General features: G+C 36.2%; 1 protein-coding gene across 2 annotated transcripts in view; it reads right to left on the bottom strand.

Moving 5' to 3' along the window:
- Positions 1 to 6,534: 6,534 nt before the first annotated feature.
- The window catches only part of WAC (WW domain containing adaptor with coiled-coil), a 120,199-nt gene continuing 106,158 nt past the window's right edge, over positions 6,535 to 20,575 (bottom strand). For both annotated transcript variants that reach the window (XM_036759313.1, XM_036759314.1), the window contains 3 exons: positions 19,548 to 19,734; positions 14,555 to 14,682; positions 6,535 to 10,083 (listed from right to left, as the gene is read on the bottom strand). In XM_036759313.1, the coding sequence (XP_036615208.1) occupies positions 10,014 to 10,083; positions 14,555 to 14,682; positions 19,548 to 19,734 (385 nt within the window). In that variant the 3' untranslated portion in view covers positions 6,535 to 10,013. The remainder of the gene's footprint in view (positions 10,084 to 14,554; positions 14,683 to 19,547; positions 19,735 to 20,575) is intronic.

The raw sequence follows: 20,575 nt of genomic DNA, 5'->3' as shown, positions 1-20,575 counted from the left end.
TGCATTTTGGACAGCCTTGATTTAGACAATGCCCTCTTTCCACTGGTCCTGCCTACACTACAGTCTTGCCCTATGCAATCTTCTACTGGTGATTGCTAACTATTTCTCTAAAACTCTGTATAATTTTAAACCTTATGTGTACCTCCAAATCACTTCTTACCGCTTAGGAAGATTACTACAATAGCCATCTAATTGGTCTTCCTGCCTCAAGTCTATCCCCTCTCTGGTACAACTTATGTAACTACTGTCAAAATGATTTTCCTTAAGCATGGATCTCACTATGTGATTTCCCTAACCTGTCAACCCACAAGGCTCCCTATTGCCTCTAGAATCAAAGATAAATTCTGCTTAACTTTACAACCTGGCCCCAGCCCATCTGTCCAGTTTCATTGTATTCTTCTCCTTCCTGCAGTCTATGGTCCGGCCAAACTGGCCTGTCTTTCACACACATGACCCTTCATCTTGCCTCTGCTCCATTACAGTGGTCCCCCTGTCTCCCATACCTGCAATGCATTCCCTCCTTACCTCCATTTCACTGAATCCCTCTCTTCCTTCAAGATACAGATCAAATACCACCTTCTACTTGTTTTTCTTCATTCCCCACAATTTCTAGAGCCCTCCCTCTAAACTACCTTATATTTAAATACTTTGTCTTTACTACTGCTTATTTTCTTTATATTTATCCTATATGTAATTATGTATCTATTTATTGTTCTCCTCATTCAGATGTAAGCTCCTTCTGCATAGGGATGGTTTCTTTTTATTCCTTTCTATTCCTAGCACCCAGTCCAGAGCCTGACACAGTACATGCCTAATAAATGCTTGGTTTAAAATTTTTCAATTTTTATTTTACTTCATTAATATTAAAATTATTTTTCATTTTAAATTAATGGACTAAAACAAGCATTTCCATAACATAATTTAAAAAAAGATTGCATATGAAACTTTAAATCTATTATTTTAATATATAATACATTTAAATATAAAATAAAACTATGTAATTTTTTCTTCCCCCCCCAAGATAGCTACCATTAGACATAAAGATGTAAAGTCATTCTACACATGCTTCTATTTATCAGTTCTATGGATTCAGATAGCATCTTCCTTCATATGTCATTCTTAAAATGATACTGCTGTTAATTGATTAATTGAGCCAGGCCCAGAAAGCTGTGACCTGCTGAGCACAGATGCCTGAGGTCATCATGAGAAGGGACAATGTAGTGTGAAAAGGGAGGGTTGTCTGGGCCATGCATGTTCTATACATGTTTGCCTCCTCTTCCCACAGCCGCTGTATAAAATTGTACGTGAGTATACCCCATGATTATAGCGGAAATGTTTTGGTACTATTGCTCTTGGATGCCATCTTGGGAAATACTTTTGTTTTGGAGTAACCATGTTTTCTTGCTGACTATGTGGTGCACCCAAGGTATTTCATGACCTATAGTTTAGGAGTGTAGGCTTATAAGTGTACCTTGAACCTAGGGTGTTTGTCCCCCATAATGGGAGTAGGAATTGGGGGTAGAGTTAGCAGTAATCCACAATTTATGCACCCAACCAATTTATCATTACGTATGCTGGCTAGTAGGACAGAAACACCAACTCAGACTCATCAATGCATGTAATTGAACTTTATTAGAATATGTAATTCAACAATACAAATATCAACTCCTCTAGGAAGAAACCACTAACCTGATTTCCTAAAGGTCACAATAAGCCTATCTGGTACTGGTGTCCAGGACAGTTACCTCTCTTCCCAGCCCCAGATCACATGTTTCACTCCAAGGTGGTATTCCAGCAAGACTTCATCAATTAGCATTACTCTTAACTGAACAAGTTTCCAAATGCCGGGCATGCAGGATTCTGTTCTAGCGACCTAGGAGCAGGCTGATGACTGGGGCCTTTGGTGGGTTTTTGTGGTTCTAGCTAAGGGCATTCACAGGTTTCATCTAGTTTCTGATCGGTGGACTAAGCTTATGATAAAAGGAAACAATCAATTGAAAATTTAGTTTCCTAATGTCATCAGCAAGTGCTTATTAGTTATTTACCAGATTTGAGACATATACACTCATGGCTAACAGTTGTTTATAAACAAATAAATAAAGGGACTAAGAAAAAAAAAGTTGAAGAGAATGGCATTAGGTACTTTTCACTGTCTCAGGAAGAGATTTCTTAACTAAACAAAGAACAGTAGTGATCTCTATCTCTCTGACACACACACACACAATTTCAATTACATGAAATTAAAAAGTTTTTACAGGGAAAGTTATCAATGCAAATAGAAAAGAACTATCAAGTGGGAAAAATCTTTACATTAACTATCTCCGATGAGGGTTTAATATGCAGCATATGTAGGGAACTTACGCAAATATGTAAGACCACAAACTTTTTCCTCAGAAACAGTTCTTGGGGGGAATAAAGGGGTTGCAAACTATGAACGAAGTATGATAGGATTGCTTGAAATCACTAGAGAAACATGAATCAAAACAGTTCTGGCATTTTACCTCTCACATAGAAAACTGGTAAACATGATAACAGATGGAAACAGCTGATGTTAGAGGTGATGTAACTGATTGTGCTGGCACACCTGACCCATGTTCTAGTTATGCATTTCATAGGCATGATAATACATTGTTAGAGGAACTGTGAATTATTTCTACACATTGTGGAAAGCAGTTTGAAATGAAACTGGACAAGTAAATAAAATATCCATTTTTCCTCCCTAAAAGATGAGAAATGGGGCACCCAAGTGCTCCACTGACCACCTTGGAACTTAATAATCACTTAGCATGTGCCAGACACTGTGCCAAGTGCTTTACAATTATTATTTCATTTGGTCCTCGCCACAATTCTGTGGGGTATTATTATTTTGTTTTACCAATGAGGAAACCGGGGCAAACAAGAGTTTAAGTGACTTGCCCAGGGTCACACAGCTAGTAAGTGTCTGAAACCTGATTTAAACTCTAGGCTCAGGGCTCTATTCACTGCTTCTACGTAGTAGGTAGAATGAAGGAGAAAGTGGGCAAAAATGTCCCAGCTTCTGAGCATGCAGTACTACTATAAAGGACCAAGGAGTTGTAGCAGCTTTCTTTCAGCACTCACAGTCACTGGCAGGGAATGGAGAGCTAATGGGACACATAACCAGTGGTGTGTTGGTAAATGTTTAACAATGGGCATGGGGTGGGGTGTACATAGGACACACTTCTAAGTTTAATTTGTATTGTTAACATTCTTCTCTATTAATTTCTTTAGTCTAGACAACACAACAATCAAACCTTGATTTATAGTGTTTGCCAATTCTGAGGCATAAATGCTCACGATGGAAATTTAATAATCAGCTTTTAGGAGTTAATTGCTCATGCTGGAAATTTAACAATCAGCTCACCAGAGTCCACTAGAGCTGACATCTGGACTGAATGAGAGCTTGTCAATTTACACATTATGTATTAGTAAAACTTTTATTTTTGTAATTAAAACATAAATAGAAATTATAACATTTTCTTGTTTTCCTATAGATCCTCTTGTATACCACAAGGGTATAAGCACCCAACTTTGGAAGCCACCGATCTATGAGTAAGCTTTAAATGACTTGCCCCTTTTCTAGAACTTATTCTTCCTTGGATTTCCAGACCAGGGTACAACAATGATGAGCAAAGGTTCTCTCCCCACTCCTGCCCCTCTTCACTCCTTCTCAAGGAAAAGTAATGGTAGCTTTCCAGAGAAGGGTATGACAAATCTGAGAGGGGACTTATTGGACCCCCAATTTCTTTTTCTGAGCAGAGGCCAGAAAATATTGTTCCTAAGAATGGACTTTCCCTGAATCTTTAAGAGTTCCTAAATTCTAGGCACCTAGTAATGTGCCTACTGGATCCATCAGCCAATTAAATCAATAAGCATTTATTAAATGCCTATGTGCTAGGTACTGTGGATAGAGATAAAAATTAATTAGTCCCTTCTCTCAGGCTTATATTCATTTTATTAGAGAAGAAAACATATATCTGAGCATTTACAGAATAAATGAAGAATTTACAAAATGAATGTAGGGCAACTTAGGAAGGGATGATAAAAGCTTCATTTAGAAGATGGTGCTTGAGCTGCATCTTGAAGGAAGAGAGAGACTGTGAGGTGGAAGTGAGGAAAGAATGCATCCCAGCTACGGGAGACTGTCAAGGAATGGATCATCCTGATAAGACAGAGAGGACAGTTTGGGTAGACTATCGAGTATAGGAAGGGGAATAATGATGCAGGAAAGGCAGTTTGGGGCCAGGCCGAGATGGCCTTTAGTAGCAAAAGTTTCTATTTTATTTTAGAGACAATAGGGGAATCCCTGGAGTTTATCAATTCCAAGAATGACACGGTCAGAAAGTCACTTAAGGAAAATCACAGGCATTTATACAGAAAATGGAGCAGAGTTTTAGGGACAAATCAGACATTGCAATAATGCAGGAGAGAGGTTGTAAACACAAAAAGGGGGTAGGATGTGAAAAACGTAATTTCTTAGAAATGGCAAGATTTGGCAACTGGACATGTGGCACGTGGGAACATGAGGATCAAGCTTAACACCGAAACTGTGAAACTGAGACTGGAAAGATGGCAGTGTCCTTGGCAGAAAGAGGGAAATGTGGAAGATGGATGGGTTTTGGCTGGGGTGGGGCAGGGATTATTTTGAACATGTAAAGTTTAAGAAGTTATCGGGACATCCAGTTTAAAATGGCCAATAGAGCTCAGGAAAGAGTAAAGGAACACACACACATACGCACAGGTGTATGTGTGTGTTCTATTGGTTATCCACAGAGATATTTAACTTGTGGAAGCTTCTAAGGTCCCTCAGAAAGTGTAGAGATGAGGGCATGGGACAGAGCCTTGTGGAAGTGCCCTTGATTAGGTGGTGTGAAATGGGTACGTAGTTGGCCAAGATTAAGAAGTGGTCAGAGAGGACAAGAGACAGGATGATCATAAACTCAGAGTAGAAAAAATGTTCAGGAGGATGGTCATCAGTAGCAAATGCTACAGAGGTCCATTCCATCTCCTGTCCTGTCTCTAGACAACTTCCCTGAGTTTGGCTGTGAAAGTGAGAATCTCAGACAACAGCAAAGAGCAGTCTAGTAAAGGTTTTTTGAGGATGGGATCTTTTGACCCTAGGCCAGGGATCCTCTGGAAAGCGCTCTATATGGCTAAAACAGGCCCAGACCCAGTGTCCTCCGAAGCCACCATCATCATAAGCTGATGCTAGAGTACTTTTCTCCCTCCTCTCACCACTCCCAATTCTAGCCCTGAGAACATTAAAAAAAAATGTGACACTGCCATTCCTGAGACGGGCCAATCAATGATTCTATGGCTCTACTCACCGTTCCTGTATACTCCCAGACTAAAAAAGTGGCCACCACTGGCTTTTTATAAAATTTTCATCACCAAGACTTACCAAGTACCTGGATGGCACATAATAAACATTTAACAAATCCTTTCCTTTCATTCATTTGCCTGGAAGTAGCAGGGAAGGAACAATATGGGGAGAGAGAGAGGAAAAGAGAGAGATGGGGGGGGGGGGCCGGGGAGGGAGAGGAGAGAGGAAGGGGAGTGGGGAGAGGGGTGTGGGGTGGGAGAGGGGGAGAGGGAGAGAGAGAATGAATATGATTAAAGAGGGCGCTGGGAAGTGTTGGGCCTTGGTGAAGAGAAAGATCATTTTGCTATTTCTCCAAGGAGCCCAATTGTTTAATCCGCTATTTTCAAATATGGTATCTCCCTCTAAGAAAGGAATAAACTGCTACGTAAAACAAATGTTCCTTTCATTTAATCTTCATTGTCAGACTCCTATCAGAATCTTGCCCTTAAAAGGCAAACAGCATTTAATAATGTTAGGCCTATTACAAGAATGTCAGATTTGAGTGATCATTAAGAATCATCAAACATTTTCTACATAACTCAGGACAGAGGATACCAAAGTGTCTATTAAAACAAAACAGAAGAGACTGCAGATTTCCCAGCTACATCACATTTAAGTTTCCAAAATGCAGTCAGATGTTGGAACCCTGGCAAATTTTAGTCTTTAATCTTAACTTTGCAGAATTGTGCATTTATCCCAGGGTCTATGAATGGAAAAGTCCTGGTTCCCAGATCAATCGTTGTCATTTTGCCTGACAGTAGCTTTCTTCTGTTTTCCCCTATTTCCAATTTAAAAAAAAGAGGAAAAAAAATCAAATTGCTTCAAAAAAAATGGCAGACTGGAGTTATACTGGGAAATGAGTAACTGTAACTATAAATGCAGGTGAAATGTTCTAGTAGTACTTCCATAGCTTTAAGGTATATAAAAGAAACTATTCCAGTACTAAAGAAATTCAGAGTTGTGAGCAAAAATTTTAATTAAAACTATTGCTAAGCTAGTAAATTATTTGTTTTGTCTTTTGACAGACACTGCCATAAGGGACCTCAATATCCGAGGTCCTAATATCTGAAATTATCTATGGTAAATGACAAATGAAAAACATAAGTTTTAATACTATTTCATAGTCAAAGTGTACTTGAAATAATCGCACAACATAGTCAAAACATATTTATTACTTTTTAGTGTAGTTTTATACACTCCATTACAGATACAAGAATATAGCCATATTTACAGGTAATTGAAAATAAATCAGCATTTTCAAACCCCACATCTAAAAACAATAGTTTTAAGTCCTAAGCTACAATTGTTGTGGTATGCAGAATGAATTACTTCTTCCCCTTAGAAAATAGTTTCTTCAACATCAGGGTTAAGTTAGGCTTATCAGCAGAATAAGAACTGATTTCTTTTTTAAATGATCTAACTCTTTACAAATTACTTCCTTCCCAAGGAGGAAGTTTTAAACTTTAGCAGCAAAACATCAAAAACAGTTGAATTTCATTGGTAACAAATATCTGGGGCATAAATATTAGATTTAAAATCAAGGAAAAAAAATCACCCTATTTCATTCCCCTGCCACCCCGCCTACCCCAACCCTCCAGCAAAAAAAAAAAAAAATTAAATCTCTATAGTTTTAGCTTGACATATGGTTTTCAGTTCTTGGGCAATCATAAAAACTATGTACTCCAGAATTTATTACTAAAGATTAATCTGGTACAGTCTATGAGTTTCAAAACTTAAAAAAATTGGAGTAACGTAGAAAACAAAATGTTCCATCACTTAAAAGGAAAAGGATGAAGAAATTTCTCAAGAAACCTTCCATGGAAAGGTCTTCAAAGAATTAAAACAGGAAATCTTCACAAAATTCACTTGGTTCCAGTATCACCCAGAACACTGTATTATACAAGTTCTATTAACTAAAAAAAGTTCCCAAGAGCCACTTGGTAATTTTCTTTTTGAACTGTCAATAATGGTGCCCACCAAAATGAGACACTAATGGCACTAGTGCGTAAATCCAAGACTGTGGACAATTCATCCACCCACAGGAGAAATAAAACCATGGTGATGCTACACATGCCAACAGACAGATGAACTAAATAAAAAATGGGATACGGTGTCTATTTTAATAGCACTCACAGATAGTCCCAGGTTGCTTAAAAAAAAAAAGGGGTCAACAGCTGGACACCATGTTTTAAACAAAGGTTTAGAGCTGTAGTAAGATTATATCTATATATAAAAATTATGGGACAAATCAAATAAATTGGAAAAATATTCCAACTTGGAATTTTATTTTTTTCAATGTTAATCTTAAAAATACACTATTTATGCAACTTTAGGTTAGCTTTCTATAAGTTGTGGTTACTTCATTTAGAGGCATGAACATGTAAATGTATGTATACATATATACACACATATATTTTAATGGGGAGGTACAAAGTGGCATAGATCAATAAATGTTTCACATTCGCAAACTGTATTCAAATTTAGCTTAAATCACAAGAGGAATCACCATCCACTTCAGTGAACATTTGCCTACTACATCACAAAATAAATTACCTACTTCTTTCTAGGAAAGGCACAGTGCTGAAATAGTAAGGAGTAACAGATTTAGGCTAATACAGCTCTTAAAAGTTACATTTGAATGAACTATTTCCAAGTCTAGCATATAGTACCAGTCTCAAAAGTATGAACATTTCTTGTGACATTTACCTTTTCTGTTACATTCTGGATAATCTTAGAAGGGGGGAAAAAAACCATAAAAGCTACTTTGTGTTCAAACAGCAAACAATCCTCTAGAGATTAAATACAAAATTTTAATTTCTCTTAATCACACTAAGATTTTGTTGCATTTTTGTGAATACTCAATGTATCTTACATTTTAAAATTTGATTAAAAAAAAAAACTGAACCTTAAAACTCCCAAGAGACACTTGATATAAAATCAGCTTAATGTATCAGAAACAAGTGACTCTGGTACTCTAAGTCAGTATCCCATAATGTAAGTAATATTACATTAGTGTCCAAGATATTAAAATAAGCCCTTGGTGCTGGCAGTTGTGAAAGCACATGAGTGTATGCCCCAACAGAAGAAATCTCTCTATGGAGAAAAGTATTTCAAGTCAAGATTTTGAAATAAAGATTTTACTGCATACAAAAACTATTGAAATTTATACATATCTGGCAGTGTCATGCTAATGCCATGTGAGGACTAATGAAGATTTTAGCAAAGGAAAAAAAAGCCAAGTTGATTTTGTAGTAGCAATAGTTTCTTTTTTTATTTTTAATATACTTTAGGAAACAATATACAAAGCTGAGCTTTCCACCATTTCCAGATAACAGTGGGATGCTCCAATTACACAAATTTAGCGTTTTGTGATGGCTAAGAACAGCAGTCAGCACCAGACTTGAACAGTTAGCTACAACACAAACATCCTTCCAAATGAAATGTCATAATAGCAAGACAGGTAAACCAGGGTTTAACATATGACAACCCTTGGGGATATTTTGATCATTCTTGTTGAATGTCATAGTTCATTAAATATTTTATACAGAAATTTTTGTTTACAAGCTTTAAACAAAACTTTTCTTGAGGGATTATTTCAATTAAGTACAAATGTTCAACAAGAATAGTTCTGATAAAGAATCCCCAAGTAGTCAAATTCTAATATGCGCTGACCGAAGGAAATGAAAAGTAACCATTTTTTTTGTTTTTTGTTTTAACATGTTTATTACAACAGATACAATTCACATCTGACTAGGTTTTTTTTCCTCTTTCCCCTCCCACAACCATGTTCATTGGGCTATTTCCTTATATTTGAGCAATCAATGTACTTTCAGCACACATGCCCAGCAGTACTATAAGTCCATTCTTACAGGGTGCAAATGGAAATACATTTCAATAATTTATACAAACAAGTGGGTTATGCTCAATCACTGCAATTTTAAGCTACTGTACACAGGAATGAAAAGATTATAGAAAAAGTGCCATAGCAACAGTGCCTTAAGAAAAGAGAAAATTAGAAGCATTAAAAAATGGATAAAATCAGATCTAGGATTTCAGAGGGGAAATGGAACACAGAAAATGAAAAACATTTCTCTGCAAAAACAGAAATGGAGAAGCACTGCTCTTGATTGGGTGCAAGTGTGGAAACAGTTGTTTCATGATATTTTGTACACTGCCCAAACTGTTCCAAATTGTTGCAGCCTTAGACACAGATCGCCTGGCGCCTGCACTGAATTTTCGGAAATGCAAGATTTCTGAATGATAAATTAACCCCCAAAATTAAAAAAAAAAAAAAGCTAATTTTGCAGACAGGTTTACATGTAAAAGGCTAGGTATTTAGCCACCTCAGCATTGATTAGTTTTGGATGTCTAAGCTCTGATACACATGGCTTCCCATGGCTTCACTCTACAAAACATATTTACAACGTGAAGAATACATCTACAAGAAATCTACATTTCAGGGGTATTACAAATTAATCTTGTCGCTTCCCCTGAATTGACTTTCATGTCCCCATCCCCTTGTCATTTCCATTGCCCAGCTTAACGGTCCAAAGTCTACTCAAATGCAGCTCAAAATTGTTAAGATTGGGCAACCAGTTCCTGTACTCAAAACCATGTGCAATTATTCACATCTTCACACCATGAAGGAATTCTGATTCTTTAGCTTTTCAAGTTCTTTAATTTGTTGTCTCAAAAATAGTATCCTGAAAAATAAAATAAATGATTAAACTTATTACAAAAATATGACATTAACTAAATTAGCTGTATCTATTAATCTTTGAATTATAAGTAAAACTTATCAGTGAACATACATACTCCATACACTAACATCAGAGGAAATCTGGCAGTCAATGAATATAGCAAGGTGACAAAATTTAAATATAATTATTAATTGCCTTAAGTCCTTTAAACTGTAAAGACAATTTGATAGATGCACCATACAATATTTCACAGTGTTGAAGACAAAAGTTAGTACCAAGATTATAAAACACTTTTTCATAAAAAATGAATTACACTGCAATGCCATAGACAATAAAAATATAATGGGAATATTTTGAGGGTAATAATACAACAATTATACTTCAACACATTAGAAACATGAGAATCTTAGATAAATCAATTTACCACATTATTAATTACACTGATTTTGTTACAGAAACAATAAAATAAGCTGTGCTTAGCAACTATGAAATTGGAGTGCTCAAGGAATGGGTTATAGATAATAAATAACATTTGTTCATCAACTCACTGTTAACTAGAACCTGTCTTTCTTTCCCTTTCCATCCAACTCTTCTTGTTGAGTCTAAAAATTATTAGCCTCCTCAACTGCCTTGAATATAAGATGGTCAATATAAACTAAATCCTTATTTTAGAATGGGCTCCTTACAGTGAATCAAAGTTCTTCTTTCAGCAATTCAATTACATTGTACTATAGAGAACCCCAAATAAGGACTGCTGTTGGATCTTATGCAGTGGTTAGGCTTTAAAAGGTAGTGTTAAGGCAGAAAAACCTCCTTTAGTCAAATGTACCCTTGAAAATCCCCTAATCCCTTGGTTGGCTTTGTATTTTTCTGAAGTCTGTTCCTTTTTATAAAGAGGTTTGAGTCTAAAGGAGACATTCTTAACACTGAACTTGATGGAGAAAAAATTTCTCTATTTTCACTAATCACTAACTGAAATTTAGCATTTCTTTCAATAATTTAAAAACATTATGCAAAAGGTCAATAAGCTTTATCAGACTGCCAAAGAGATTCATCACACAAAAATTAGGAACCCTGTCCTAGAGGGCTAAGAGTTTTTTCTTGGGCTGTAATCCACAGGCAAACATTTTATGCTCAAGGGCACTTCAGTCTTCACTCTTAATTACCTAGAATTGCCTTTATTTTCTTATTCATACAGAACTAACTAAAGGGGGAAACTCCTCTGCTTAAGTCAATGCCCTCACATTTGGGAGGAGGAAGAAATGAGGGTGATAGGGGTAAGGGTGGGTTGAATTGTGGAGGTTCTTTCTGTAGATGACAGAAAAAAATAAAACAGCCGCTGACCAGCTATCCCTCCTTTTTTTCTGTGTTACAACAAAGGGTTCAATGAGTAGGGAAGACAGAGCGAAATAATTCAGAACTTAAGGTAACACAGTCAACAAAAATTTTAAAAATGACAAAGCAACATCCTCTTCTGCCCCTTCCTTCCGGGCTTGCTCTCCTAATGAAGACTACCTGGTTCACCAGTTTCTAGTACTAGGAGGTGCCTATGATATCAAATACCTTTTCTTGGGGATGCAAGCACACCTAGAGATCAGGGCTGAGAGACCAGTGCAAGTGCTGGGAACTTTTTACAGAGGGGCTGGGTGTTACAGGACATACATTCCTGCGCCCTTGGCTGCCAGGTACAGTTTAGCAATAGAGGCTATGGAGAGGAAGAGAAGCCATGGCACTAAGAAGACATCACACCATGAGTTAAATATATACAAGCTGAACGTCCCTATAACCTAACAGTACTGTAACTAAATTTCCACCACCTCATAATTTTGGCCCACACTGACCTCTCCCTTCTTTTAGTTCCTGTGTCATTTATCATCTGTAAACACTCATTTTAGTACATATTTATTGGACAGTACTGTTATTTATTCCATGTACGTACATCTTATCTCTGCAAAGCTTAATAAAGGTGGGGATCATGTAAAACTCCTTTGTAAATTAACCCTCAGTGCCCTGAAATGATGCAATACTAAATGCTCAAAAAAATTTTGAATCAAATGAACTGAACTTAGGAGAAATTTAGTTCTATATGAAAAATAGTATAACAATTTCAATGAAAGATTTCTAGTTGAGATTTTACAGTATAATTACTACAAATTAAAAGCTGACATTATTTCTGCCCCTGTTTAATGAAAATGAAGACTATTTTAATGCAAATGAGGACTAATTTCACAAGTCTCCCAGAAAGGACAAACTCCCTGCCAAAAAGCATACCCAGATATTTCAGTGTTTAGGATGAAATCTTATCCTTTCCTCGGTCTATCATAAATAGCACAAGTTTCTGCAATATGCTTCTTCAGTGTTCCGTGACAAGATGGAATTTGTCAAGTGTTTCACTGACTTAAAGCAATACATGAATACTGCGAATGAAAAAAGTCAGAAGTCTGCCTTTGTTTTACTATAAGAATTTTTTTCAAGTGAACAAAAATTTATTGTACAACATTACCTAACATTCTTTGGGAACTTGAAGAGGGAAAGAATATATTTCACTAAACTGTAAGATGCTAAAATCTCCAAGGTTTTAATCAAAAGCAGTGTGAACAGTAGTCTTAATTGTAGAATCATCAGATCTAACATTTGAAAAGAACCTTACAAAGTTTTCTAGTCCAAACACAACCTGAAACAAATCTCTATAAAAGTAGCTACAGTGAAATATACATATACGACATGGAGTAAAGTGTTAAATGGGCTCTCCTCATCCCTAAAATAGGCAGGAAGTTTGAAATTGGAATTATTCATGTTCCCTAGGTCAACAGCGAAAATATGCACTTACCTTGAGAAATTTCATAAAGTTGCTGTTCAAGACAGACAACAAGCTTAATGAAATGTTTATTCTGTGTTAAATTACATAAAAATAAAGGAGGCAATATTCTTAGTGGCATAGCAGTACAAATTAGCAAGGACAAAGTAAAGTAATTAAATTTATTGGCTTATACAATACACCTTACAACTTTTTACATCTTTAAATGTAAAAATGTAATATGTAATATGTCTTAATTTGCCACAATCATTTATATGACTGGGCCTGGATTCAAAAGATTTTGACACATATTCCTTAATTCTTCATCATGAAATGACACTTTTATCACATTGGATATTAAGCATACCTTTGATGAACAGTCCATTTTTCCAAGTCTAGCCTTGATTATATATAGCCCATAAGTTTTCAATGGGGTTTAAATCATGTATGTTCCCAGGCCACTGAAGCATGTTTATCTCCATCTCTTGGCATGATGAAAGGCCATGTTGCAATATTCCATCTCCATTTGGGAATATTATAATACTGCTTCTCAATATATGAATATATCTATCAGACTTCATCATTCTCTCAATGGTAACAAGACTTCCAGGAGCACTGGAAAGAAAAAAATCCCCAAAACTTTTTTTTGGGGGTGGATATTTTATAGTCTGACAAAGATGCCCTGATCTTATAAGGCTCATCTGGATATCTTCTGACAAGAGTTCTGGCATAGGCTTGACTGAAAATATGAGTTTTATCAGTAAAAATTTCCAATCCTTTTCCAAGCTTCAGTCATCTAATTTTTATACTGTCTTGCCTGTGACAAGATTTTTTTTTTCCTTCACTGCAACGAATAGGCGATCAAAAAACAAAAACAAAAACAAAAAACAAAAAAACCTGATCTTCTCACTATTCTTCCAGCTTCAAGAAGTCCAAGCTGCATTGTAGAGGCATCAGTAACAACCCTTCCAGTTGTCATGCTCCTCTGGAGGCCTTTGCTTGTTCTCTGATTAACCAGATTGTTTTTCAGCACCAGTCTGTCAGTTCTTGGCACTCACTGTGTCTGGTTTTTGATGGGATTTTCCTTTGTGCTTTGATGTAACTGATCTGTTTCATTGAAGACTTGAATGATCATTTAAATGCTTGACTTCCCCACATCAATAGCAGCTGCAATATCTAACAGTCATTGAAGTGTGCTCTTTAAAAGCTACAATTTTTGCATGTTTCCTTGGAGTAATATCCATTCTTAAAAACCACAGAATTAAAAACACAACAAGAGAGCAATGAAACAGGTGTATCGCAGGAAATGCAGCACTCAACTGAGACAACTAACAAATGGTGGTGAAACCAGCTCAATCTGATTTCAGGTGATCAATGACAGATGTTCTGAGTCAACCTAGTATCAATAGAAGTACACATTCATGACCATTGCTGTCACTAAATGACACCCTACCAAAGTTATTATTTGTCCCAAGTCACACACACCACTTTATAACTAAGAAAACTGTATAAACATAAGTTTGAGCTATCAATTGGAATGTTATTTAATTACTAGAACATAGTAAAAACATGTCAATGGAAATTAGGAGAATTAATAATTTATGATTATGGCCAACAACTTAACTGAAAACAAGGCACAGGATTTAAAAAAAAGACAAATACCAAGCAAAATCTTACCTTTGCTCACGCAAAGTTGCTTGAATTTCACATACTCGGACTAAAGATCTTAAGTTTTTTAATTCAGTACAAATTTCTGACATATGAACACTCCCCATGTTATGAGCTTCTTCACGCAATCTTGATGCCTAAGTATATGCAAAAATTATTTTTAATTAGAAAAATGTTCTTTATTGAAAAGTATTTATGGGACTTCTCAATAATCTGTGACATGGAACTATAAAATAATAAAAAGAAAAAGGATCAAGTTAAAGAAAATGATTTACATCAGAAAAGAGTAGAAGTTTGCTAAGAGATTTCTATGTTAATTATGTCCATGTGAAGGAAGGAGTTTTCATTTTAAAATTTCTATCTACTCTCCCTGCCCCCCAAAGCATAACAGAAGAGATTTTAAGAAAGAAAGATGATTAACTCAAGAAAATACAAATTAATGACTTAGGGTAGCAAAGAGTTTTGTAAAGGCTGTCTTTAGTGGTGCTATGGGGGCCAAACCACAAGGGTGCTTACTATAAACGTAAAAGCTGAAATTCCTTTGATGCTACCACTTGAAAATTGTGATAAGGAAACTAGGCCAGCCTTTTCCAAATGACAGAAATTTACTCTAAGAGTATTTCAGTAAATTGATGGATCGAGTCATAAGTGGAGTTAGGGATACCTGAACAGCAGATACTACAAAGTACAGTAATCACATTTTCTCAAAACATAGCTAGAGTGCTGATCAGGGAATATTCCTGGCACTGAAATTGAAATGGACACCTCTCCTTTCTGCTGTGAAAGCCTGATATCAAAAATTCGTTTGCCAAAGGGCATATGACTAGAAACAGCCAAATGATATACCAATATACCATCAGGACTAGGGGTCTGAATTCTAGCTTCGATCTGAAGTTTTATAACTTTAGGCTGATTTTCTGGCATCTTAATATCCAGGTGAAATAAAAACTGTAATAGATCTCTACCGATACCTTAAGTTAGAATGGAATATGGTTGGATGGCTTTTCTAATGGTGTCTTGGCAGGTAGGCAAATGTATCTATACAAAGCTTCAGCCTTATTCCAAGCAAAAAACACTGAACAGTACCCCCTCCACACACACACACATACCCCCAAACCCTTTTTACACATATCACAGCAGGGGCAGCTAGGTGGTGCAGTAGATACAGCACTGGCCCTGGAGTCAGGAGGACCTGAGTTCAAATTTGGACACTTACTAGCTGGGTGACATTGGGCAATTAACACAGAATTCCTCATTTCCACTCTCCCCTCTCCCCTCAAAAAAAATCCACAAGGAGAAGGAAAATGTCTTTGATTAAGACAACCTTGCAAGTCTATCTGCTAAGACAATGGACCAGAAAGACTGTTAATAAAAGTTGTTTTTACATTGCTTCTAGGTTACTTTTGATTATATTTGGGAAAGAGGAGGAATAAATATGGTTATTAGAAAACTAGAACATATATGTAAACTGGTACAGTGGTGTTAATTTTCACTGTCTAGTCACACAGTAAAAAAGGATACAGAACTACAAATGATTTCACTTTCGATATTTTACATGATAAGGAATGCATGATAGGAAAAAAGGCTAAAGATTATGTGTAGATAAACTTGTGAAAATTTCTTCAAGTAGATTCTTTTGAACCTCCTTCAAAGTATCAAATTTAATATACTGATGAGCTTTACTGCATCTCAGTTTAACTTCAATTAATGAAGAATGCAAATATGAGAAAGTAGGGTTATATCTTTTATTAGAAATTTGCATAGTATTGAAATGTTTCTAAAAACATTTTAAAATTTAGGGAAATTTCTGGAACAACAAAATGTTACATAAGTTTAAACTCCTTCAATAATCCACCAATTTTCACCTCCAATGGGTCTATACCCTTTGTCTTCAAACATAAACAAATCTTCCCTATCTCCACTCATATCTTGACCCTATCTCCCTCATACATATTTATCCATCTTAAAACTGAAGTTACAGCTCAATTACAAAATCTGTATAGCCCACAGCACAACGCCTGGCCCACAGAAGGCACTAAACAAATGTTTATTTCCTCCTTCCCCTTCCTCCCTGCAGCAATCTAGGTGTCAAGACCAGAATTTTTTCTTAATCCTCATTCTCCTTGAACCAAATGTACTTTAACACTGCTGAACATTTTCCTTATTGGAACTTTCTTCTCTTAGCTACTCTGAGGTGCCGTTATCAGTTTCTTGATAAGCAAAATTAGATTAAGATTAGACTATCTCCAAGATCCCTTCCAGCTCTAAATCCTATACTAGCTTTAGCATTCTCCTACCAGCAACTGAATATGGGCATTTTCTGTGGTTTGGCATTTCTAAATGTATTAATGTCTGAACGTAGTACTAACACCTCAAACTTTAAAACTGAATTCATATTTCCACCACAACTACTTTTTCCTCTTGGTATTAACATTTTCAAGTCATCCAAGCTTAAAATGCTAGAATTTTTAATTCCCCCTCTTCTTCCTTTCCTCTAGTCCTCCTCCTATTTCCCACCAGCTGTTAGGCTTGGTTTCAGTTCCACAAACACCTTGCCCATGTACTGTACCCTCTGCTATTCAGCTTCCTTTTATGCATTATCTTCCCCCCCCCACTAGATTCTAAGTTCCTTGAGGGCTGGTACTGTCTTTCTTTCTTATTTGTATCCTCAGCACATAACACTGTGCCTGGAACATACAAGGTGCTTAATAAATGTTTATTTAACTACTGATTAAAACACCAAGTTGGGAGGAGAGAGGAGAGGAAGGGGGAGAAAACTTGGAATTCAAAAACTCGTGGAACTAAGTATTGTAAACTAAAAATTAAAAAATTTTAAAAAAGACACCAAGTTCTGTATAGTATTCCTTTCTTGTATCCATCTTTTCTTTTTTATCCCCACTGCTACCACCCTAGTAGGGACGGAAACTTATGCAATCATCTCCTAACTGGTCTCCCAAGCCTTGAGTCGATTTTTGCAATCCACTTGATTTCATCAGACTAATTTTCCTTACTAAAAAACTTTAAGTATTTCCCTACTGCTTCTAAGATAAAACTGAACTCCTTAACTTGAATATGGTCCTAACCTATCTCAACTCCAACTACCTTTCTGAATCCTCTATTACAGAGAAAAAATGCTTGGTAATTTCCCACTTCCAACAATTTTTGTTAGTATTGTCTACGCACTACTATCACACCCTTACTGTCCTCTCTACTTATCTAAGACCCTTCTTTAATCTCTCTGCATAAACCATCTCAGATTATTTCAGATCTCAGTTATGCCACCCTCCTCTGAACTCACATAAAATTTATTACTAATACCATTTATATGATAATTAGTCATTATTGGCAGCATGGGTACTGAGGCAGCCTAGCTTAAAGCCTTACCTTTGACACATAATGGCTATGTTACTACTGGGAGGTCACAGCTTCTCAGTGTCCCAAACAACTAAGATTCTAAGATGTAGAGCAGATGCCTGTTAACATTGGTAAAGACAGTTTCCTTACTTGGACTTCCATATAAAACAAAACCTCAGGTCTGATCCAAAAATCATTTACGTAATAATGTAAGAAACTATAATGAAAGAGATAGCATTATATTATCATTTTAAAAAGTAAATCACCCCACTGTGAAGACAGGGACTATGTCTCACACTTTGGCATGGTTCTTACAGTATCTCAGCATGGTGCTTTACACGTAGTGGATGATCAATAAATACTTGTTGGTTAAACACAGCTTAACCAAAATGCTTCTGAAAGGAAAGGTAGCAAATGTCTTCAAAGTACATACAGAATCTTGATTCGATAAACTGTAAGAATCAAGGTACAGGCTTTCATTTTGAAAGCCATGCTATTATCAAGCAACCGGAGAGTAACTCAGGGAGGTTGAGCTAAGGGGAGGAGATAAATGGCCTCTTTATCAGTTGGTGTTTGTACAGACCCTCATGTAGGTACATTCAACAACCTCATAAGCCCTTCTGACCACACACACCCTTCCTTCAACCTGTTTTGAGGATTCCTTTCTCCTTTCAAAGCCATTCTTAGAATACATTTTAATACAGATGAAGTGAGCTGCCGTTGACTCTTAAGAATTATTAACAAATCTTGTTGATTTCAACTCTGCAATAACTTTTACATTTGTACTGTCCTCTTTTATTTTTCACTTCCATAATCCTACAGAGGCCTTTCTGACTAACCAACTATTTCAATAACCTGCCTTTCCACCTCCCTACTTAAGAGACTAATCTTCATTATACAAATCCTATCAAACCTCTGCTCAAAACCCTGAAACAGAACTTTATTTTTTGATCAAGTAAAGTTCATTCGTTTAACAAATTCTTTAGCCTAATATTCAAGATGCCACTCTAGCTTTCTAATCTTACTCTACACTCCAGACCACTGCATTACTCTCCAGTACAACTGAGCACTGTACTCCTTATGAGACCCATATTGCCCTGACATGCAAATAACAGAAGCATTACCCATTCCTCTCCATCTGCTCCACTGTTCTTTATAGCACAATTCAAATACCATCACTTTTTTGGGCTTTTCCCAAACCCCCCACCTCAGTAATGACTTTCCCCCACTTTGAATTCAAGCACCTGGCTATCACTGTTTGTTTATATGTATTAAACTATTTGTATTCTTGTATGTCTTATCCCTTTTACTAGACTGTAAGCAAGCAGGGCCCAGAGTATCTTGATTCTTAGTCTAGTGCTATTTCCAGGATAATACACTACTTCCTTTAAAATGACCACATACTTATTTTTCTCCCCAGTTTACAACGAATTCAGAAACCTGTACTCAATGCAGGACAGATCTTCTATTACTTTCTTTTATAGATTTTTATTACATTAAATACAGCTTGAAAAAAAAAAACAAGCCATGAAGCAATACTTAGACATCTTTCTATAAAAAGCTTTGTTTTTTAATAAGAATTGAACTTAATATTTTAAATATTCACCCCAAAGATCTACATATCCTGAGATTTAAACCACGTACATACCTGCTTTTCTGCATGATCTGCAGGCCATCCTTGAACGTGTTTTATAAGATTTTCATTGAAGTGTGCTGCTAGGGTAGGTGTTAATGAACATGTAGGTCGGGTAGATGAATTCTGTGGTACAACTGTTGCATTAGATGCATTACTACTAGAAGTATGATTTGGACCAGGAGATGGACTTCTTTGACTACTGTAAGATAGAAAGAATATTTCAGTTTGTTTCTAAAGAGCTGATAAGCATTCTGAAATGGCTGTCAAGTGTCATAATAAAATACATTAAAAAAAGATCATATTTTAGGTCCAAGAAAAATATGTATTTTACATATAAAATATTTAAAACAAGAATGTGGACTCAGACCAATGTGCTTTTAAAAAAACTGTATCCCCCCCTTACTCCCCTTTAAAAATCAATGCCTTAGCCAAATCTCATTTTTGTTGAACCTCAAATTCCTTCAGTAGGACATTTTCATACAGTATAAATCCATAGTTCCTATGGCAGTGCAGTACAAAAGTGGCAGCATCATGTTACAATCAGAAATATATTTTCTTCCTGTTGTTCAGTCATTTTCAGGTGTGTCTGACTCTTTGCGACCCCATTTGGGGTTTTCTTGGCAAAGACACTGGAGTGGTTTGCCATTTCCTTCTTCAGCTCATTTTAGAGATGAGGAACTCAGGCAAGTAGGGTTAAGTGATTTGCCCGGGGTCACACAGGTACAATGTGTCTGAGGTCACATTTGAACTCACGAAGATGAATATTCCTGACTTCAGGCCCAGCACTCTATCCACTGTACCACCAAGCTGCCCTTTAAATGAATCTATTTCTGCAATCATCTTTAATATAAAGAGCAAAAGAAAATGCTGTCTTGTTAAAAAAAAAAAGCTAGAATCCAACTTAGGTTAAAGGAGCAATCTATATTCACAAAAATTTACTGAAGATACAAGTAATTTGAGGTATTATTCAGTTGACTAGAATTTCTACTGTTTTATAATTTAAAAAAATTCAAACCCAGCTGAATCTACTTTTCTAGAAT

Source organism: Trichosurus vulpecula, chromosome 5, assembly GCF_011100635.1.
Source record: "Trichosurus vulpecula isolate mTriVul1 chromosome 5, mTriVul1.pri, whole genome shotgun sequence".
NCBI classification, from domain to species: Eukaryota; Metazoa; Chordata; class Mammalia; order Diprotodontia; family Phalangeridae; genus Trichosurus; species Trichosurus vulpecula.
The sequence above is the reverse complement of the archived record's forward strand: the minus strand, read 5'-3'. Positions and strand labels throughout refer to the sequence as shown.